At 49.6% G+C, this 22,596-nt stretch overlaps 1 protein-coding gene and 1 long non-coding RNA gene across 3 annotated transcripts; one reads left to right on the top strand and one right to left on the bottom strand.

Moving 5' to 3' along the window:
- The first annotated feature begins 16,567 nt into the window (after positions 1–16,567).
- LOC119142105 lies at positions 16,568–22,205 on the top strand. Of its 2 annotated transcripts, none has more exons than XM_037374819.1 (2): positions 16,568–18,447; positions 21,797–22,205. In XM_037374819.1, exons 1-2 carry the CDS (start codon positions 17,645–17,647, stop codon positions 22,053–22,055), a joined length of 1,062 nt encoding a protein of 353 aa, XP_037230716.1. In that variant the 5' UTR covers positions 16,568–17,644; the 3' UTR covers positions 22,056–22,205. The 2 variants fall into 2 exon arrangements, with proteins under 2 accessions (XP_037230716.1, XP_037230715.1); XM_037374818.1 differs by having other exon boundaries at positions 16,568–18,455; positions 21,805–22,205.
- On the bottom strand, positions 19,641–20,326 carry LOC119142106. Its single transcript, XR_005102156.1, has 3 exons — positions 19,888–20,326; positions 19,737–19,804; positions 19,641–19,658 (listed from the first exon to the last, which is right to left on the bottom strand). It is a non-coding gene; the product is annotated as an uncharacterized LOC119142106 (long non-coding RNA).
- Positions 22,206–22,596: the final 391 nt, after the last annotated feature.

The raw sequence follows: 22,596 nt of genomic DNA, 5'->3' as shown, positions 1-22,596 counted from the left end.
TTATCACTTGGAGAATGCAGCTAGAACCTGTCCTCTAACCTTAAAAGTAGCAAAATATAACCTATGAAATAAATAAAGGAATTATCATCTGGTGCACTTCGAAATCTTCCCTTTTAGCTACACCATGAAACAGCTCATATTAGCTACACAGGTCTTCAACATCTGAAGGAAATGATAAAACTGTAAATAACTTCTTTAGGGTACCTGGGGCTCCTTCCATGAACCTGAGCTACTGAGAGCAGACTGAACCAACCACTCAAGGAATCTAAGTCAGAAGCAGCACTGAAAATACCTTCAGACATTGACGGGTCCTGCTGAGGACCATTGCTGACAAAGCGTCCCCATGGACTCGTTAGAGCAACTAATTAGAGGCCAGACCTGCAGGTGGGCAAAGGTACTGTGTCGGTGGCTGTAATGCTGCAAAACACATTTGGATTTTTTTATGAAGCAGAAAGACCAAGCCCTGACCCCCAGGCTCTTGGAGGGCAGAACATAAGACCCTCCAAATCACGTTTCCTGTCACAGGCCTTGGTGACATGGGCAGCTGCCATTGCCAGGGGACAGAGGCCTCAGCCCCCTGTGGGGCCATTCAGCCTTGCGGCAGCCCTGGGCCATCTCCACTGCAAGTTGCCCTACACTGTCCGTGTGGCACCTCTTTCCACTCTGGGGGTTGGACTCTTCCTTGCTTTCCCACCCAGCCCTCACACCCGCATTTCTCTGCCTTTTCTGAAGTTTCTCCCCTCATCCCTGCTTGTTCCTTGAAGCTCAAAGCCATGGGCTGACCCAGGCTCCCTCTGGGTGACCTCTGGCATCAGAGGGCAACCCTCAGACAGACACACATTTTTCCTCATACCCAATCTGAACCTTCTAAGTTGCATTTAGTGGTGTTTTTTCTTTTCTTCTCACTACCTCTGAAGGCTGCAGGTGAAGACGGAGGACAGTGCTCTTGCTTCAGTTCATTGCTTCCTGTGCTCCTGCCTTGTACCACAGTGAGTACTTGGAAACCTTGCCATAGGCAACGCAAGGCTCTTACATCCTCCCACAAAAGCCCTCCATTCTCCAGGGTGGACCAGCCCAGCTCCCTCAGCCTGATCTAACAGGGCACGTGCTCCAGCCTTGACCATCTCTGTGATTCTTTACTGAAATGGCTCCAGCGTGCCAGTGTCTCTCTGCTATTGCGGAGCACCAAAGCTAGACAAGTACTCTAGGTGTGGTGAAACAAGTGGGAAGCAGAGGGAGGGAATGACTTGCCGTGGCTGTGCTCCTGGCCATACAGCCCAGGAGGCTGTTGGTCACCTTTCCTGATGGCTCCTAGTTTGCCGAATGCAAACCAAGGAGCCAGCCAGGCAGTCCCTGCCCTGTGTCATCGCAGGGCCTCGGTCCACTTTAGGGGCAGGACTTTCAATTTGTCCTTCTTGGGTATCACGAGATTCATGGGTGCTTCCAGTGAAGAGGAAGTTCCTCCAGTCTCTAGGACCTTCCAGTGGGGATGGAGAATGGCCTCACTGGGACATCGGCCTGCTCACACAGCTCCCTGGGATGCCGCCCCTCCACCTCCCTGGAGTGGGAAGCATTGAATTTGGTCAAATGACTCCTGACTTGATTCCCATCCACACTTGGCTGGTTCCCTCCAGAGTCCTGCCTTCAGGCACAAAGCTTTGGGACACGATGCTGGGGAAGACTAAGGCAAAGAGGACCTGGAGGATGTTCAGTTTTATCTAGACCTGCTCTTACTAAGCTCAGCAGTGGCCACACAGGGGCTTTGTTTATTTCTTAAACTGTTCTGCAAGTAGTGACAGATCCTCTTGATGCCCTTGAACATCTTGCAAGACCCCATACGAAGCAGGCTTTGGCTTCCCTGAAGACATCCCTATTTCTAAATTCCTCTTTCAGCCCTTGCATCCACCTCCAGGATGCTTCCTTTTCTCTCTGGAGATTCTTGAGGAATTCCTTCTTTAGCCAAGAATCTCTCTGGGCATGTCTGCTTGATTTCCTGCTCCTCGGTATGGACAGTTCTGCTTGGAAAATGCTTTCCTGAATGACCAGCCGTACACAGCTCTGCTGTCCTTGAGTGCTGCTGCCCATGGGACTACCACTACAAGTCCCCTGAAGAGGCTAAAGTCTTCTCCCCCTATTTCATGAGCACTACAGCCAGGGCTGACACTGGTTTTCACATCCCTCAGCAGCACTGCCTGTTTGGCAAGGACCAGGTTCAGGTGAGCGTCACCTTTGCTGGCCTGACACCTGTGCAAAGAATTTGTCTCAAGAGACCCCCGACACCAGCTGGACAGGGTGTATCCTGCTGTGCTCCCCTTCCAGAAAGTGTCAGGGTCATGAAGTCCCCCATAAGAGCTGGGATCATGGACGTGCAGACTTCCTTGGCTTGCTTAGATAAGCCTTTCTCCACTGCCGTACCCTGAGTGCGGGTGCTGTGTCTCCCACCAGGACGGCACACTAACCGGCCTCTCGCTGACACTCTCCTGCAAGGGCTCACCCAACCTGCTGCACACCCCGTAGAGGAGATCCGCACGTGCAACAAGTGCCTGCACACGGAGGGCATCCCCTCCTCAGCTTCCTGGCCTGTCCCTCGTGAAAAGCCCACACCTTCCCCTGCCGCACCACTGTGACCTGTCCCACCACCCCTCATGATTTATTTCATCAATAGCATGATTTTCTCCAGCCATATCCAGCACGATGACAGCATGTGGAAGTCCAGCTCCTCCTGCCTGTGCCCCAGGCCCAAGCCATCGGTGCGCTTCTGGGCTGCAGCACCTCAGCCGTAGCGCTGGGGCCAAGCTCAGGCTTCTCTCGGGCAAAGCTGGTACCAAGCGCCCCCGACCCAGCGTGTGCCCGCGCTGTGCTGGAGACCAGAGACCCGCTGGAGTGGGTGGCGGTGGCAATCTAAGCGCACCAGCAGAGGAAGCCCTGCCCTCTGCAAGGCCAGAAAAGCTGTGCTGGGCTCTGCAGCCCTGGCAGAGGAAGGCTTGGCTAGCTGCAGTGCTGCTGAGGCCCCTGAAGGCCTGTGGGGGAGGGGAGGCTGACCTCCAGGAGGACATGGTGCTGCTGAAAATGTGCTTCAGTTTGGGTATGCTGTGATCCAGGAACACTGTGAGAACCATGCACTGGTTCTTTGATGGTATCTTCACGGGGCTGAGCAAAGGATTGCTGGAATAAGTACCAGGGGAGTGTGGGAGTAGCCAGGTGATTGGAACCCCCACTGTGATGGGCTTCCTGTTCATGGACCAGCTGGATGAACTTGGGTCAGACCGTGACGCACTGCAGGGCTGGCATTCAGTTGCTGGTTGACAGAAACCAAAGCTACCGGAGATGCCACCTGGGCTTCCTCAGAGGAACCATATTCCTGACAATCAAGATTGGGATGCCCACGTTTTTATGTTGCAGAAGGAAGCCGAGCTACAGAAGATACCAGAAGCAGGTACAAATGCTGCAATACCTCTTGTATGGGCTTCAGGAAGACCAGGGCAATCCCAAGCAGGGGAACCAGTAATCATCCAGTGGAAGCCAAATGGCAGAGCAGCAAGTCAAAAGCTGTAGCCAGTTAAACTACAAGTCAGGAAAGGGTTGGAGCCATGAATTGAACAGATCACAGATTTTGGGTTACTAAGAGAATGCCAATCAGAACATAACACTCCAGTATTACCAGCCAGGAAGCCAAATTCAGAAGAATACAAACTGGTGCAAGATGCAAGAGCTATAAATCCAACTGTGCAAGATGTCCATGAGGCAGTAGCACACCCATATGCCCTCCTGACCACCCTGAAGGAGAATGAGGAATGGTTTACTGTATGAGATGTGAAGATGCGTTCTTCTGCCTTGTGCTGGCTGCTGCCAGTCACCAATCGGTTGGTTTCAAATGGGAAAGCCCTGAAACTGGTCGAGAAACCCAGCTGTGCAGGGCTGTATGACTGCAAGGCGTTAAGAATAGTCCTACAGTCTTTGGAAATCAATTCGCCAGGGAGTTGGAAAGCTGGCAAAAGAGGTATGAAACTGTCGCCTTGCTGCAATAGGTAGGTGACGTACTGCTAGCAACCAGTAGTAAAGAAGATTCTATAACAAGGACCTCCTAAACTTTGGGGGCTAGCAGGGTACAAAGTACCCTGGGAAAAGGCAGAGACCACCCCAGAAGAAGCAACCAATTGGGGATTTACAACCTGCCTGGGCCAGCAGAGTCTTGGAGCTGGAGGAAAAGGGCCATTTGTCAAATCCCAGAAGCCAAATGAAAACAAGAGCTCAGAGCATCCCTGGGAATGGCCGGGTGGTGTCACTTATGGATAATGAATTCGGGACTCATTGCCAAGCCTCCATATGAAGGTGTCGGAGGAAACGGAAACCTCCTTGTCTGGACTCAGGAGTGCAGAGATGCATTTACGGAATGGAAACGGACTGGAATGAGTGCTCCAGCTCTAGGCCTCCCAAATCTAGAAAACCCATTGGAACTCTTTGTGCATGAAAGGTGACACGTTGCCTTAGGAGTGTTGGCCCAGAGACTGGAACCATGGAGCAGAGCCGTGGGGAGCTTTTCCAAACAGCTGGACAGTGTCAGTAAAGGACGACCAACGTTTCCCCGCACGGTGGCAGCTACAGCATTACCGATGCAAGAGGCCCAGGAACTGACACCTGGGCAAAAATGACATGATCTCAGTGGAAAAGAAGAAGTAACTCATGATTGTTTAAAGACAAGGGCAGAGGTATATTCTAGCTGAGTGGAATTAAAAGGCACGCCAACAGAAAATGGAGACTGGGACTTACTTGTAGGTGGTAGTAGTTTTGTGCGAAATGGGAGCCAAAGAGCAGGATATGTGGTGGTAACTATCAGAGAGAGAAGAGAAGCCAAAGCCCTCTCATCTGACACGTGGGCCCAAGAGGCAGAACTCACAGCCTTACTAAGGGCACTGGCATTCTTATCAACAGACAAGGCTTTCTTAATGTATGGACATATTTGAAATTTGCCTTTGGAATAGTCCATGCCGATGGGGCGGTTGGAAAGAAAGAAAGAAAGAGGACTGTGAACCTCTCAAGGATCCCCCGTCAAATTATGGGCTAGACACCCAACAATCATTTCAGGTGACCAGCTGACCCAGGGTGCTGGCAATTATGCTTTGTAAAGTGCAGCACCTTGGAGATAGCGCGGTGCATCTAGGGCAGCAAGTGGCAGATCAAGCAAGGAAAGAAGCAGCTGAAAGTCAAATATTGCTGGTCCTGCCAGAGAAACGGCAGAAATTAGGACCTAAGAGCCCACAGGATCCACCAGAAAACAATCAGTTGGCTAATATGCTGAAGGCAACCCCAAATCACGGATGATGGGTGACTCCTTCGCATCAACTAACATTTACAGAGGGAATTATGTGTGAATTGGTTAAAAGGAAGCACCAAGAAACTCCCTGGGGAAGTGAGAGGATGTTAGAAGCCTTGAAAGGGCAAGGTCTAAATGTACCATGACTGGGAAAACAAAAAGCAGAGTGAAGAAGCCTGAGGTGTACCTGAAGAATAACCCTCACCTACCCCAAAAGACCTTTCCCAGGGCTGGCAAAGCCCAGGGGATTACTGGCAAATGGACTTTTTCCAAGTTATTGCAGCAAAATGGGTAACCGTACCTTTTAGTCATGGCAGATGCTTTTTCAGGCTGGCTGGAAGCTTTCCCTTGCCGCACCAATAAGAAGTATCATAAGTGTAAGTTCAGAGATAATACTGAGATTTGGGGTACCCATAGGACTTTCTTTGCGTGTTGGGATCCACACTTGGTAGTAGAAGCCCCTCAGCTTTTAGCTAAATAGAAGGGGTAAAATGGGATCTCCACACTCCATGGAGACCTCAATCAAGCGGGAAAGTAGAAAGAATGAAGCAAAGCCTGAAAGGACAGATGAGTAAAATCTGCCAAGAACCTCAGAGAGAGCAGTCAGATGCTTTTCCCTCAGCATTGCTACAGATACAGGATCCGGCGTAAACGGAAGGAGAGAGTTAGTCCTTTGGAAAGGATACATGGTAAACCTTGCCAGGTGACAGAAATGGGACTGAATCCCAAAATAATAGAAGGGAAACATGGCTTAAAAGAGCATGTTCAGTCTCTATGAAAGGTCCTGTCCTCTCTCCAGAGGTACGTCACTGTGAGCGCAGATCTGTCCCTGGACGTGCCTGTACATCACTACCAACCCGGAGATTGTGTGTATCTTAGAACGTGGTTGGATGATCAGTTGAAGAGAAGTGAAAGGACCTTTCCAGATTTTGCTCAGCACCTACACTGCTGTCAGGCCTGAAGGAGTGACTCCATGGACGTGCCATAGCAGGGTTTAAGCAGCCACATCACCAGAATGGACTGTCAAGCAACCAAAAAAACTTTATGTTTGAAACTACCTCCAGAACCATGAAGTTCTAGGTTCGGTATCTTGCATTGTTGCCAGACAGCATATAAGTGAATGACTGAAATGCGACCCCAGATAAGACTGGGCTGTCTACAGGGAAGCTGGAGTCTGCTACTTGTCTCTCCTTTGTAGATATATGTTGAAACATGTTTTAGAGATGTATAGAATTTGGCCTGTGATGTGGTATGCTAAATCCTCAACTTGGGTGGGATCAGGAGGAGTCATGGACATGGAATACTCATTTGAAAATGGTGGAAGGATCGATGAATGTTTTTAATTAGAGTGATTGTTGGGTAGGTACCCATTTCCCTGAATGCCCTCATGCAGGAATGCCTGTAGCTGGTATCCCCATCCCATGTGGGACTAGTGGGAGTAACTTGTGGCTAAGACCAAAATACACTCACTGGAACGAGACTGACCTCCAGACCTGGGCAATACTGAATCCACACTCAGTGTGAAGTGTGTTACTAAAATGAAGCCGAGACACACCAAAATGGAACTCTGCTCTTTGTGGGGCCCTACCCACATTGTGATTGCTCAAGGCATTTCACGAAGCTGTCAGAACTAACTAGCAGTAGGTACTGGAACGTTCCACTGGGCACTGGGTGCTGCTGGATATGTGCCCGTGTAGCACAAAAAGCGTTACCACCAAGATGGTCGGGTAGATGTACACGGGGAGGGATTTTTCCTGATATGACTGACTGAGACACTGGACAACAGTCGGTGGTGAACAACTTACCTGTGGAGATACAGGCGGAATCAACCACCCCTTACAGAGAGACCCACTGGGTTTCACTGTTTTGCTGGGTGGTTTATTCCTTGGCTTGGGGCTGCTGAATTGGGGAAGGCAGTGATAAAGAGATCCACAGGAGTGGAAGAGATGGCCAAGGACACTGCAAATGCCATAAAAGTTTTGCAGGAAGACCTTTCAGAAACAGTTCCTATAGCTGTGCAAAATAGAATAGCACTAGATATGAAGTTGGCATCTCAAGGTGGAGTCGCTACTATTGTTAATACCATTTGTGAGCATGTAGATGAATGTGGAAGAATTTCTACTGACTTCCAAGAGATTTGGAAATGACATAATGTTTTGCATGAGATCCAGAAGGTCAACACCTCATATGGATTTCTGACTTACATCTATGGATTAAGAAGTTAACTTCGACATACCTTCCTCCTCTTACTCTTTGATCATACCTGTCCCTCTCACCTACCTAGTTTCTGCTTTGAGCTTCATGGAGTTAAATTTTGACTGCCTTTCAGTAATCTCCCTAATATTCCCTATAGGCAACACTTCAGCAGTGGTGATGATAGACCTCATGTGGATCTGCTTGAACTTACCATAAATCAGATGAGAAGTCTAATTTATTATTTATTAGATAGTATTATTTTTCCCCTAGTTAAAAAAAAAAAAACAACAAACCCAAACACGTTGTATTCCGATTTGCACCCAGGTCTCTAAGGGAAGCAGGTAGTAATTGCTGCAAAGACCCTGCAATGTTCATCTGCAGAGTTGGTTAGAGAAGTCTGATGTCAAGTGATGTAAGTGCCATGGGGCTGACGAAAGATATCACGGGGCTGGAGAGGTGAGGAGCAAGGCTGTCCACGCAGAGTTTAGCTCCAGGGACTGCTTTTCCCACCTGGCCACACCTCCTCAGGGGACACTCTGCATCAATAGCAATTGGACAAGTCTTCTGTATTCATCAAAGTGGTCATTGCCTGCCTTCTTCTTTCACTGTACTGCTGAAACTTATCTCATGAAGTGTAGGAGCCCTGACGACCAGATGGCCCTGATGGAAGAGACATGGCTTGTCAGGGCGTTCTCCCTTGTCCTGAGAGGAGTGGAGGATGCTCTGTGTGATGTCAGGGCAGCTCAGATACATGGAGCTCTGGTACTGGACAGGCAATGAGGTTGGGTGAGAGCTTGTGTGTGGAACAAAGGGGAGAGCAGCCAGGGTGGCACTGAGGGAGGAATTAGTTGTGGTTTGACCCAGTCCAGCACCCAAATGCCCAGCATCTGTTGCTCACTGACCCCTTCCATGCCCAGCTTGATGGAGGAGAGGATCAGAGGAAAACTCACAGGTCAGGAAAAACACAGTTCAACAGGAGAAGCAAAAGCTTTGTGTGCAAGGAGCAACATGAGCAATTCGCTCACTCCTTGCCATGGGCAGCAGGGGTTCAGCCATCCCCATAAGAGCTGCTCTTCAGCACATCTGTCAGTGACACGGGAAGACAAATGCCATGACCACGAATGTCCTCTTTTCATCCTCCTTTCCCTCAGCTGTTATTGATGAGCACAACGTCCTGGGATATGCAATATCCCTGTGGTCACTGGGGGTCAGCTGCCCCAGCTCCTTGCGTCCCCCCAGTCTCCTTGTAGCGCAGGCAGAGTGTGAGAAAGAGAAGCCTTGGTGATTACTCTGCAGCGGTGGCCAAAACACTGGTGCGTGGTCAGCGCTGCCTTAGGAAGAGACGCAAAGCACAGCACCAGAAGGGCTGCTGTGAAGAAAATGCACTCCATGCCAGCCCGAGCCAGGACAGAGTGACGGGTCATACAGTCAGGGTGAGGCATGAACAATGTCTGCTTGAAATGACCTGAGGAAACCTGTGGACCACAGAGCCTGTCTCTCCTGGGGGAATCCGTCTCCTTGGTGATCACTGCACAGGTAAGCAAGGATGCCAGGAGCCCAGGGGCTTGTGGGCGAGTTCCCCAGACCAACAGCCCACCCAGTCTGATGCCCACCTGCACCTGGCACTCCAAAAAGTAAGAAATCCTCAGTGATGTGAAGACCAGTGACAACCTTGTTGTAGTGACTGTGCAGTTGTGGTGTCCCTGATGCCCAGGCACGTGGGGAAGGAGAGCAGCAGAGCACAGCCCTGGGGCAGGAGGGAGGGAGAACCTGGCCTGCTGAGGGCACTGGCAGGTGGGATCCCATGGGGGCAGGGCCCTGAGAGCATCCCTAGGCCTTCCTGGCCCTGACCAGGCTCACCTGGGGCCTCCACCCACAGCTTTCTCCATGGCTCCAGGAGGCCACTTAAGCTAGGCAGGAGTTTCAACCCCAGTGTGATCTATGCTGTAGGTCTGCAGGCCTTCAGGCAATATTTTAGACACAGTGTTCCGTGTCCATAGACCTTGTTCATTTGGCCTTGCAGGCTCATTTTCCCTCTTGATACTAGATGGGATGTCCAAGGAAATGACACTATGACCTCGGGGCTCTCTGCTTCCTTACTTCCCATCCCTTCACCAGTTGTTAGGAGGAGGAGAAGGAAAAGCAAGTCAGGCTTCTGGGTGTCAGGGACTGAAAAGGAGGAACAAAATTGTTACATCCAGCTCCATTCATAGAGGTATTAAATCTTTCACAAGAACCAGAAAGCACTGAGATTTCTCTGCCTCCCCCCGCTTTTAGCAAAGAAGTTCACACTACCCAAGCAGAGCATTTGTTTCCATTCTGTTTACAGCTTCAGGCACCCCATGATGTGGAGGCTGGTCACTGCATTACCTCTGGCCAAAAATATTCTTATTTCCACATCTGACGATTGCCTATCACATTCCTGAAAGGCTCCATAGTTCCAAGACTGGACTCTTCTTCCTGACCACCTCCCCATTGGGACTGGCAGGTCACTAGGAGGCTCCCGGGGCCTTCCCTTGTGCAGGCTGATCAAGGGCCTTGCCCTCAGTTTCCCCTCCCGGGAAAGTGTTCCAGCGCCTGAGCATCTCAGTGACTCTTCACTGAACTCACTCCCAGTCATACACGTCTTCCTTGCTGTAATGGGTTCTCTCTGGGGCCATTGAGAAACTTCTTCCCTCCTTCCCTCCCCAGTCAACACCAAAAATTAACACAGCAGTCTACTCGGGGTGTAATGAGTGATGAGGATGGGGACACAATCACTTCCCGCGCTCCCTTGGCAAGGCACCTCTTCAGACGCTCCAGGGCACTGCTGGCTGCCTCTGCTACCAGGTCACGGGCTGGGATTGTGTTTTGCCTTCTGTCCCCCAGCACCAGCAGGGCCTTTTCTGCACAGACACTGCCCAGCCAGGCAGGTCCCAGGCCCTGCAGCTGCAGGGTGTTAGTCCATGCGAGGGAGGTGCAGGCTCTGCCCTTGGTCCTTCCTGCATCTGTGCAGCTCCTGACAGGGCGGCCACCCCACCTGCCAGGGTTCCCCTCCATGGCATCCCTAGGGCACAGGGATGGTCCTCTCAGTTTGGTGCCACCGACAGACACTGTGAGAGTTGCCTCCACTGGGTCATCTATACAGCTCTTAAACTGTAAGCAGGAGAGTCCCCTGTGCTGCCCACACTGCCCCAGTATGTCCCAGTGGCCTCAAGGTGGGGTGTGAGCCCTTCCCCACTGCTCTCTCAGCCTGACCATCCCGCTGGTGTTTTACCCATCTCTTTCTGTTTGCACCCAGAGTGTCATGGCCTCACTTGGGCAGAAGAACACTGAGGGAGACCATGGGCAGAGTTTTGCTGCAGCCGAGGGAAATGACATCCACTTTGGAGCTCCTCACACACAACTGCAGGCTGTCAGGTTGGTGAGGCAGGATTTACCCTTGGAAAAATCCACCTGGACAGTTACCAGCTCAGGTGCCAGAAATGTCACCCAAGGGGACTCTAACTGGTGGCACACCCCTCACCATGGGGGTTTGTGCAGCCTGTGGTTCCCCGAGCTGCACTTATGGACTCCTTCCAAGACAGTTGCAACACTTACTTGTCCTCTCCCACAAGAGACGTCTGCCTATAAAAGGAGCTTTCAAAAGCGATACTTCAAGGAAATACTGATTTTATACCAGAATTTCACCATCATTATTACAGTTATACCACGCCCTTATTTTCTCTCATCTTTAACGTATTTGCACCTGAGCAGGAGGCAGTGACGACTTCTGAAGTTATCTTTTCAGCAGACTGTCTCAGCAAAGGCTCTTTCAGTTATTCACCACTTTTCTTCTCGCTTTATTCTTTGGACTTACAGGTACCTCTCACCTGTGCTGCTGTTTTTACTTCAGGAAGGAAAAGCTTGCATGTCTCCCCACAGCCGAACTGTCTCCTTACCAAGCTCTTCCCTTGTGTTTAGATCTATATTTCCGTATCTAGCACCTAAAAGATTTCTAATGAGAGTGTCCCTTGCAGAAAGGCACCTCATCAGAGACAGCTTGGACATGGCATCTGCTTGTGGAGGGTGTTGGCTTATTTATGACACTTGATCATTCTTCACATTGCCTGCAGATTTGAAAACAATTTTCTGTGCCTGTGTGCAGCCTGTCCTCTAAGGCAAACAGGTGGGGATGGTGCAAAGGAGCTGCAGCACCCACCTGCAGAAATGAGGGGAGAAGTCTGATGTAAGGAGAAGGGATGTGAGTCCCAGGGGACAATGAGAAAAAGGGTGGTCTTGGGGACATTCAGAGCAAGGTTGTCCATCCTGTGTCAGACCTCAAGGGACTGCGTTTCCTACCAGTCCAGACCTCCTCAGGAGATCCTCTGCATCATTATCACTTGGAGATTGCTGCTAGAACCTCCCCTCTAACATAAAAAGTAGCAAAATGTAACCTATGAAAAAAATATAATTATTTTCAGGTGCACTTTGAAATCCTCTCTCTTATCTACATTAATGGAACAGATTCAATTAGCTGCACATGTTTGAAGACTTGAAGGAAATGACAAAAAGGCAAATACCTCATTAGGGCATTGGGGACTTCTTTCATGAACCTGAGCTACTGAGAGAAGCCTGAACCAACCACTGAAGGAATGCAAGTCAGAAGCAACACTGAAAATACCTTCAAACATTGATGGGTCCCGCTGAGGGCCATTGTTGACAAAGCGTCCCCATGGACTCGTTAGAGTAGCTAATTAGAGGCCAGTCCTGCAGGTAGGCAAAGGTACTGTGTCGGTGGCTGTAATGCTGCAAAACACATTTGGATATTTTTTTTTTGTGAAGCAGAAAGGCCAAGCCCTGACCCCCAGGCTCTTGGAGGGCAGAACATAAGACCCTCCAAATCAAGTTTCACATCACAGGCCTTGGTGGCAGAGGCAGCTGCCATTGCCAGGGGGACAGAGGCCTCAGCCCCCTGTGGGGCCATTCAGCCTTGCTGCAGCCCTGGGCCATCTCCACTGCAAGTTGCCCTACACTGTCCATGTGGCACCTCTTTCCACTCTGGGGGTTGGCATCTTCCTTGCTTTCCTACCCAGCCCTCACACCTGCATTTCTCTGCCTTTTCTGGAGTTTCTCCCCTCATCCCTGCTTGCTCCTTGAAACTCAAAGCCATGGGACGATCCAGGCTCCCTCTGGGTGAACTCTGGCATCAGAGGGCAACCCTCCGAGGGACATTTCTTTTTCCTCACATCCAATCTTACCCTTCCAAGCAGCACTTTGTGGAGGTTTTGTCTTCCTGTCGCTATCAGGAATCACTCCCTTATCTCTGACACCCCCCTTCAAGCAGGTGCATGCTATTACTGTAGTGCCCTGAGGCTCCACTTTGCCAGTGTCAAGAAGCCCAGCACCTTCGGTCTCTCTCCACAGACTCCAAACTCAATCCAGGCAGGTATCCTCCACAGCCTCTCCAGTTTTCCCCCATTCCTCCAGAATGGGAAACCTCAAAGCCCAGGCACAGATAACCTGGATGTGGCCACAACAGTGCTGTGTCAAGGGGGATGATGCTGAGTCAAGGGGGATGATCAATCCCTCTGTCTGAGTGGCCACCTATGGTGAAAACCTCCAAAGAATCACCAAAGGAGGAGAGACAATGGCCAGGGAGGAAAGGGAAAGGAGGGGTGGGCTGCTTGCATGGGAGGATACAGGGGTGGTCAAGGAGAAGCAATTGTGTGTGAGAAAGGAGGGAAAAAGGTAGGAAAGGGTGAAGAACAGGAATCAATAGGAACCAGCCAAGCAGCCCTGCATCTGAGCAGCAAAGCTTGGAGTGGGAAAGGAACGTCACAGGTCATCTGACCAACTTTCTGTTAGGCTTCAACAGCCGCTGGAAACCTGAGTGATTTCCCTGCCATCATGAAGGCAAGATCCATGGTGGATGAAGATCCAGAATCATTCATGCCGGAAGGGACCTCAGGAGGTGTCCAGGCCTACATGCTGCTCAGAGAACGATCAGTTATGGGGTTGAAGCAAGTAGCTCAGGCTTTCCTTCAAGTGGAGCTTGACAAGCTCCAAGGGTGGACATGGCACAAGCTCTGTGGGACATCTACTCCAGTGCTTGACCGTCTTTATGGGGAGAAAGATTGTCCTCCCTTGCTTCAGCTGATTCCCATTGGCCCCCACACTCCCATCATGCACAACAGGCAAGAACCTGGTTGCCTTTTCTTGCTGATATGACCCAAGAAGATATGGGAAGGCTGTTATTAGGTGTCCCCAAACCTCCTCTTCTCCTGGCTTTGCACCTTTCAAATAAGGCCCATGGCATCCTGGGCTGTGTAATAAGTAACTAAGGGTAATTTGCTAATCAAAGGGGTTTTTAACAAAAGGATTGATCTTGCTGCAACAGATTTGAGAATGTTTTGTCTGGCAAAAAAAGAGTTAACTGTTAACTATGAGTTTGGAGATGTACCTTCTCAAGGCTAATGTTAAACCATAATCTCATGTTACTATGACAATGCAGGACAAGGCCTCAAGGACAAGAGTCCAAGTACTGATAGCCTGATGAACAGAGACTTGTTAGAACTTGTAGGGCACAAGCCCTGGGAGCAAAGGAACAAGCTAACTGCAGACCCCTGAGCCGTCACAGTTGAGGAGGCAACCAGACGGACAGAGAAACAAGTAGCCAGATAAGGGAACGGATGGCGCCGATATGTAACTTTGTTAATCAAGAAAGCCGTGTAGAAAGAAACCCCCTAATTTTGGAATAGAAACTGTTGCTATATCAAGGTAAACTAATAAGTTCCTATTGTTCTAACAGTGTGCCTTAAATATCAACCAATCAGTGTTTTTTACGCTTAAGATTTAACCAATCAGTGTGTAATATGTAGAAGGTAGAACGTATATAATTGTAAGAAAATCACTAATAAATGGGCAACTTGCTTGCATCAAGCTGCATCCCGTCTCTTCATTTGCTGCATGACAACCTTTGTCTTCATCTAGACTTTAGTGTACAAACAGTTTAGTTTTGTAATATACAGTTTCTTGCTACGGGACTGAGAGCATAACTGTTTGCTTACACCAGCCTTGAAGTTGAGAATAAAAGGGCTGTGTTACTTGTTGGAATTTGTGAGCCTGGATGGAGCTGCTACTGCCTGGCCGCCCAGCGCTGTTTTTGCTTTCTGCCTTAATAAATACTTAGTGAATTTATTTCAGACTCTAGTTATTTCAATTTCAACTATAACAAATTTGGTGCCGTGACTCGGATAGACAGCCGACTCGGACTTCAACTCTGGGAGGGCACCCCATCTTCGGATGGTCCCGGAGGAGATTCTGATTTAGCTCACCTGGATTTTCCGAACTGAGAGAGGAAAGCAAAAAGAAAAGAGAAAGAAGATACTGCAGTTCTCTGTGAGTTCCCTGTAATTTTTTTGCACAAACAGCCAGACGAAGACTCGGGAGTGAGTGAGTATATTGCGGTTCCGTTCAGTTGGGGATTGGGTACCTGGAGTGCGAGTGACTGAGACGTCCACCGGATTTAGTAGTCCACCAGGCGAAGTGAGTGTGGACCTCCTTGTAGTGCGGTTCCCATTGTCCACGAGGGCGTGGGCCACGAACGGAGGGAAGCGAGTGAATTTTGTGAAAGGAGGCACTCTCGGAAGATGGGCCAGAGTAAGGCTTCTGGTTCCGTGCAGGAGTTATGGGGTAGGGGTGGGCTCCCTGATATACTCCCAGATAGCCTATTATGCCTAATGATTCAAAATTGGGATGCCTCCCTTTCTCAAAAGGGGAAGTCCAGGGAAAAAATGATCCATTATTGTATGGAAGTATGGGGAGGAAAACAAATAAGAAAGGATTTATATTGGCCTATTTTTGGATCCCTTGAGGATTGGATATGTCAACAACTGATTATATGTGTTAACGATAAACAGCCATTTAATAAGGAGGGGAGTGAATATGCCTTTTTATAGATCCTGGGTACAGCCCAGACCGCTAATTTGTTCCCATTAAAAGAAAAGAAAAAGGATAGGAAGAAAAGGCAGGAGGAAGACGAACTTCCAGTATCTCCCCCACCCTATATTCCCCCTCCTCCGTCACCACAGGGTCCTGATCCTCCTCCCACCTGAGGAAGAGGCCCTTCCTAATTGAATAATGACTCGAAGTCAAACTAGAGAAAGGAGGGAGGAAAATCTATTACATCCATTAAGGGAGACTGCTATGGGGGGACCACAACCCGCAGTCAGATTTGTATCTGTACCCCTCAACTCTGGGGATATGAGAGAATTTAAGAAAGAAATGGGGTGCTTGTTAGAAGACCCATTAGGGGTAGCAGAACATTTTGATCAATTCCTCGGCCCTAATATTTATACTTGGGATGAGATGGAGGCTATTTTAAAGATCTTGTTTACAAATGAAGAACGAGGGATGATCAGAACGGCAGGCATGAGACATTGGGATCAGACACATCAACATGGCCCAGCCGAAGATTTAAAATGGCACTTACAGTGGCTCAATTGGGACAATCAGGATCCTGCACATAGAAATAACATGGTTGATCTCGGGGATGTGATAATTCAGGTAATTAGGGACTCTGTACCCAGAGGACAAAATATTAATAAAGCCTTCAATGAACAACAGAAAAAAGATGAAACCCCCACCGAATGGCTAGAAAGACTGAGAAGGAGTTTCCAGCTATATTCTGGAATAGACTTTGATAGTCAAGTGGGTCAAGCCCTGCTGAAAACTCAGTTTGTAGCTAAATCTTGGACTGATATAAGGAAAAAATTAGAGAAAATAGAAGATTGGCAGGAAAAAGGGTTAGATGTATTATTGCGACAAGCCCAAAAAGTGTATGTGAGAAGGGAAGAAGAGAGTCAGAAGAGACAGGCTAAAACCTTGATGGCAGCTTTCAGAGAAGGACAAAATCTGGACAGGAGAGGAGAAAGGTCCCAGAAGAGCCCAGAAAATCCCAAAAGAAAGGGATTTGGCTCACAAGATGTAGAGTGTTTCTATTGCCACAAGAGGGGGCATTTGCAAAGGAATTGTCGAAAAACGAGCATGGATGAAAAAAGCCTTTAAAGAAGATTAGGGGGGTCAGGGGCTCTCTTTGCTGGGGACCTGTTGCTAGGTAGGGCCTGGCGACCGGAAGATCTCGCGCTGTACGGAAACACAGGGCCCCCCTCCAGGTAGCCAACAGCTTTAGTTTATGATGTAAGCAGACGGAAGTGACATTGTAAACCTAGGCTATATAGTGTATCGTCGTTCAGCAATAAAGGCCATTTGCCATCCACCACATTGGTGTCTGTGAGCTGATGGACCGCGCGGCCAGGGGTCGGCCGCCGTGCCGTTCCTGACCCAGGTCACCGTGCGCCTGTGAAGGCAACAAGTGGTGCCGAAACCCGGGATCAATCACCTGGAGTCGGGTGAACGGCGGCCAGAGCTGCAGGACCAGCCTGGCGGGGAGGACGCTCCCGGACCAACCAAGAGGATGGAAGCTCTTGCGAAGGTCAGATTACAGCTGCATAAGCAGTGGGGTATTGACTGTAAGCCCAAAGATTTTACTCTCGCAGTTGCGAGACTTTTGGAGCTCGGGGTCATTGACCAGCCGGTGGATATACTCCACCCAGATGTGTGGGACAAATGTTCCCGCGCTTTATGCGATGAAACGATGTCTACTGGTAGTGGGAAAAATCTGAAAGCATGGGGTAAAGTCGTCCAGGCTCTCAAAAAAGCTAGACACGAGCAGGAGACCTGGAAGGCTGCCAGGGATTGTCTGTTAACCACCCCGCGGGTGGGAATTGGGGCGGCTACGCAAACCTCACGCTCCCCGGCTGAGGAGGGTTCCGGCGACCCTCAAAGCCGACAGAGATGTGACACGCCCACTCAGCGTCCGAAAGACTCTAACATTTTCAGCTTGCCCACAGAATCCTCGGCAAACAACTTTTGAGGCAAACTGGCTGCAGAGGCCAGGGGTGCTGAGGCGAAAGCCGAGGCCGAAAATACACAGACTGAACCACCACCCTATGCGCCCCAAGATGGCGCCGAGCAGCAAGAAGAAGGGCGGGGCGAGACCGCCCCCGGTGGGAGCAGGGGGGAGTGCTAGAGTTAACAGGCGCACACAGAGGGGACGGGGAGGGGAATGGGAGGGAAAAGAGTGATTGGCATGACCAAAAAAGGGAAAAGATCATGAGCAAGGGGCAGAAAGCCAATCAGAATGACCCTCCCAAGAACTGTCCTTACAAGGCAGGCGCCTCCCCAAGCGGAAGGCGGGGCGGGCAAAAAGGGAAAGACCCGCCCGATTACACAAGAAAAGGGAGGGGGCGAAGCCCGACCACATACCACCAACACCCGGAAGTGAGCAGTCAGTCGGACTCTGACTCCGACTCAGACTCTGCATGGGAGACTTGGCTTGCAAATACAAAGACCAAAATATCACCACTCACGGAAAAAGATAGACATAAGGGGAAAGAAATTCCTCTCACTGATTGGAGAAAAATTCAAATTGCGTGTGCCGATTGGGGCCCACCAGACACACTAGCATTCTCGGTCCGAGTGACGGACGGGGGACAGAGGGTCCATTCGCCCTTAAACCCTAAGGATATACAAGCGATTGTTAAAGCAATTGCGGACAAAGGACTCAATTCTGCCATGGTCTCCACCCTCATAGATGGGGTTTTTGGGGGGGATGATTTGCTCCCGTTTGATATAAAACAGACTTGTAGGTTGGTTTTTGATGGGGCAGGGATGATTGTGTTTAAACAAGAATGGGAGGAGAACTGTGCGAGGCAGTTAGCTCGACTAACGGGAGCGGATCATCCGCTACACGGCTCCAGTCTACAGCGGTTGATGGGTACAGACCCAACAATGATTACCCCCCAAGCACAAGCCCAGGGCCTGCGGGCCCATGAAGTTATGGCAACCACTCGTGCAGCTAGAGAGGCTATTCGCATGACCTCTAGAGTTATTGCCAAGCCATCGCCATGGTCCACAATAAAACAAAAAGAAAGTGAGAGTTTTACACAGTTTGTAGATCGCCTCCAAGCAGCAGTCGATTCCTCGGCCCTGCCCCCGGAGGCAAAAGGCCCACTTGTCGCAGACTGTTTACGGCAACAGTCTAATCTAAAAAACAAAGAAATCCTGCGATCACTGCCACCTGGGTCAAGTCTCGCGGACATGATCAAACATGTCATGAGCAAGGAACACCTGGCCCCAATCCAAGTGGCTGTTCGTGCACTGGCTAGCATGATGACATGCCTCAAATGTGGCCAACCAGGCCATGCAATGATCAATTGCCCCCAATCGGGAGACCCGCCAACGACACTCCCCCCGCAAAACCGATCTAAAGGACCGTGTTGGGCCTGTGGAAAGAAAGGGCATTTCGCGAAGGAATGCAGACTTAAAAAGCAGGGAAACGGGAAGGGGAGGGGGCCCCCGGGCCGCACACAGCCCTCTCCCACTTGGGATGTCAGGCGGCCCCATTACACCAACCCCAGACAGGGGGGGGTCACTCCCGAACCCGTTGCCCCTGCAGGAAGCGACCAACTTTATGGCCCAGCCAACGACCCCACAAACCTGGCCTCCATCCCAGGGACAGCAGGGACCGCCCTGTGGGGACGGGACCCCTGGGTGGCCCTGGCAGTAAGGTGCGACAACCCGCCAGTGGTGTGGGGGATTTGTTCCCTCCATAATTCCCTAAATGGTATCACCATCAGTATCCCCTTTTTGATTGATACCGGAGCAGATGTTACAGTCATTCCTGAAACGAGCTGGCCCCCACATTGGAAATTATTACTAAGTTGCCCATGTTCCCGTCCGAACTTGGAAAGACGAATATTGACTTGTTTTCCTGGCTTCTCGGAAGCTCCTGGGTAAAACGAATCCTATTTTATTTGTTATGTAGATTAGCCACCTTATTGTTTTTGCCATGTGCTGTTCCATGTTTTACCTGATGGCGTTAAACAAATGCGAGTAGTATGACAAAATGTACACACAAAATAACATTTTAATAGCCAACAAGAATTTGGAAACAATTGATCCTTAACAATTCAGATAACAATGTAGGCCAAGTAAGAATAAAAATAGAATAGCAGCAAAAACAACCGCCAGGAACGCATAGATGAGGATATGGTAACGCCTTTTATACTTTTCCACCTCCGCCATAAGTTCTTGACGTGAAACAACAGAAAAACGCACCCTCTGCCTAAACAGCAACAAGAAGAAAAAGTTTTGATCTTCTTTCTAATGAACCATATAGGTTAAACATTTTGAGAATGCTCACCTTGCAGAATGTTCAGAGGGGGAAATGTACACTCTGGACCCTTCTTCCCTTGCAGGTGACGTGGTGGTCTGGTGGTAAGAAAACATTACACTGGAAACAGGGACCTGTCATTTGGTCATAGTGCCATAAATGTTACCATTGGCAGACTTACCGGAGTAGTAAGCTCGGGAAATGGGTTTGGGACTTCATCTGGGCACGCAGTAACCATTGTTTATCACACGAATGATCCACGTATACCTTTGAACATGCGCATGCGCGATTTTAAAGCCCCACAGAATGTGTTGGAAAAATCTGGAAAGACCGCGCATGCGAAATCCCTATAGTCTAGCCATGATAATGATGCATGTAAAAAAAAAAAAAAAAAAAAAAAAAAAAGGAAACACCCATGGGAACAAAAAGCTCTGACGACAGAGGCAATAAACTCTCTCGACTTTATCGAACAACAGGTGTCATCAAACACGCTCGCCAGGTGGAACCCAGCTATACCACTCGATCTGTATGTGCATTTCACGGAAGGGAGGGGAGTAGGAGTGCTGGCCCAAGGCCCTCCTGAAAAAGCTCAGCCAATACAATGGATAGTCCTGGGGAAAACGTCAAGTGCTTTCTCTCCGGGAGTCGAGTGCCTCGGTAACCTCATCATGAAAGGCAGAAAACTCACCCTAAGGCATCATCTGGGCATTGAGCCAGCCAGAATATACCTACCCTTTCGCAAACAGCTCTCAGCACAATCAGTGGCAATGTTAGAATATCTAGCTATAGCCCTCACCGGATTTGGGGGGGAAGTCCGGTATGCCACAAAGCCCTCCTGGACTCAAATGCTAGCTATTGTCGACGTCGACCTCCCGCGGAAAATCATGGACCGGCCCCAACAGGGACCAACGGTCTTCACAGACGCATCCTCAGCGACCTCAACTGCGGCAGCAGTATGGCAGTCAGGAGGAGAATGGCACTGTGTCAAAATGACCGATCGTGCAATTTCCGTTCAACAGCTGGAAGCAGCAGCTGTAGTGCTAGCATGCGGTCTGTTCCCAACAGAACATCTCAACATAGTAACTGATTCAATGTTTGTGGCCAAGCTTTGCTTAGCCATGTCGGGGCCTGGCGTGTCAACATCCACAATAGCTCTGATGCTGGAAGAAGCACTTTTTTCACGGAAGGGCACTATATCGGTTATCCATGTCAACAGCCATAACCCAATCAAAGGGTTCTTCCAAATCGGCAACGACAAAGCAGATGCCGCTGCAAAAGGGCTGTGAACACTGAGAGATGCCCGCCAATTACATGATTCTCTTCACATTGGAGCTAAAGAGTTAGCAAAGAGATGTGGGATCTCAGCCACTGACGCGAAACATATAGTAGCTACATGTCCCCACTGCCAAAAAGCACCATTGTGGTCTAGCGGAGTTAACCCCAGAGGTCTTAAAGCCTCCGAGGTGTGGCAGACAGATTTTATGCTCTGCCAATTGCTAAAACCTCGAGCATGGCTAGCAGTAACCGTAGACACATATAGCCGGGTGATCGTAGCGACACAACACCTTAAAACTGACGCTAAGGCAACCATCCAACATTGGCTAACAGCCATGGCGTGGCTTGGCATCCCTAATCAGATCAAAATGGACAACGGTCCAAATTTTGTGTCTAAATCAGTCCAGGCATTCGCCCTGAAATGGGGTATTACTCTGATACACGGCATCCCATATAATAGTACAGGACAAGCCATAGTCGAACGAGCAAATCAAACTCTGAAATCTAAATTAGAGGTATTAGCAAAAACAGAAGGTTTTACCAACGTCATTCCCTCAGGGGACCAGGCACGCTTATTAGCGACAGCCCTATTAGCTTTAAACCAGTTCCCCAGGGGAGATGAAGTGAATAGCCCTGCCCAGAAGCACTGGGCCACTCGAGCGCTAGAAGAAGGTCCGTACGTTATGATCAGAAATGAGCTAGGAGAGTGGGAACAAGGGTGGAAATTAGTTCTGACAGGGCGAGGGTATGCTGCGGTCAGAAAAGATAACAGAATCAAATGGTGTCCACTTAAGTCTATCAAGCCAGACCTTCAGAATAAAACTAATGAAAACTGTGAATTTTTGTCTGCAGGACCGGATCATCGGACACCCCCGTAACCCGTATACCCTGGTGACAAGAGAAGACGACGAGTCGGCAAGCGGCCTGTCCGCATCTGAGGGCTCTGCACTGGCGGAGTCCAGACAACGGCAAAACAGCTCCCGCAAGGCGGGGCTGCGATGTTTTTGTGTGATCTCAATTTTGGTGTTCATAATGCCGTCCAGCGGCTTGTATGAACATCAGCTGTGGGAATAGGTACTGGCGAGATGGGAGGACCAGAAGATACTGCAAAGGATTGTTACCCCGGGATCCCCTAGTTTCCAAGTATATCTCTGTGACCTCATCCTCTCAACTCCCTGTTCGAACGCTATAATGTATTATATGTGTCCCAGCTCTAACCCCTGCAAATCTTACTGTAATGTCCCTTATCAGTATTACTGTTCTCTCTGGGGCTGTGAAACCATCGCGTCTGGCTGGAAGGTAGCAAAACCAGACCCGTTTCTTAAGACCGGTTGGAGACCAACAGGCTGTACCCCTAAGAGACCTAGTGGGATGGGAAGGACGGTATGCCGGGAGAAATGTGACTGCCAATATATTTTCTTAAACGTAACCAATGAAGACGACCTAGGATGGACCATTGGTAAAACTTGGGGCGTTAGATACTGGCAACCCAGCACAGATAGGGGGGGACTGTTTTTTATTAAAAAACAGGAAGTAAGAAGCGGAACAGCAATTGGCCCCAACGTCGTGATCAAAAGCGATAACCAACAAAGAAAAGAAAGCTTTCAGACTGCCA

This window comes from Falco rusticolus, unplaced genomic scaffold (genome assembly GCF_015220075.1).
Source record: "Falco rusticolus isolate bFalRus1 unplaced genomic scaffold, bFalRus1.pri scaffold_46_arrow_ctg1, whole genome shotgun sequence".
NCBI lineage: Eukaryota > Metazoa > Chordata > Aves > Falconiformes > Falconidae > Falco > Falco rusticolus.
The sequence above is the reverse complement of the archived record's forward strand: the minus strand, read 5'-3'. Positions and strand labels throughout refer to the sequence as shown.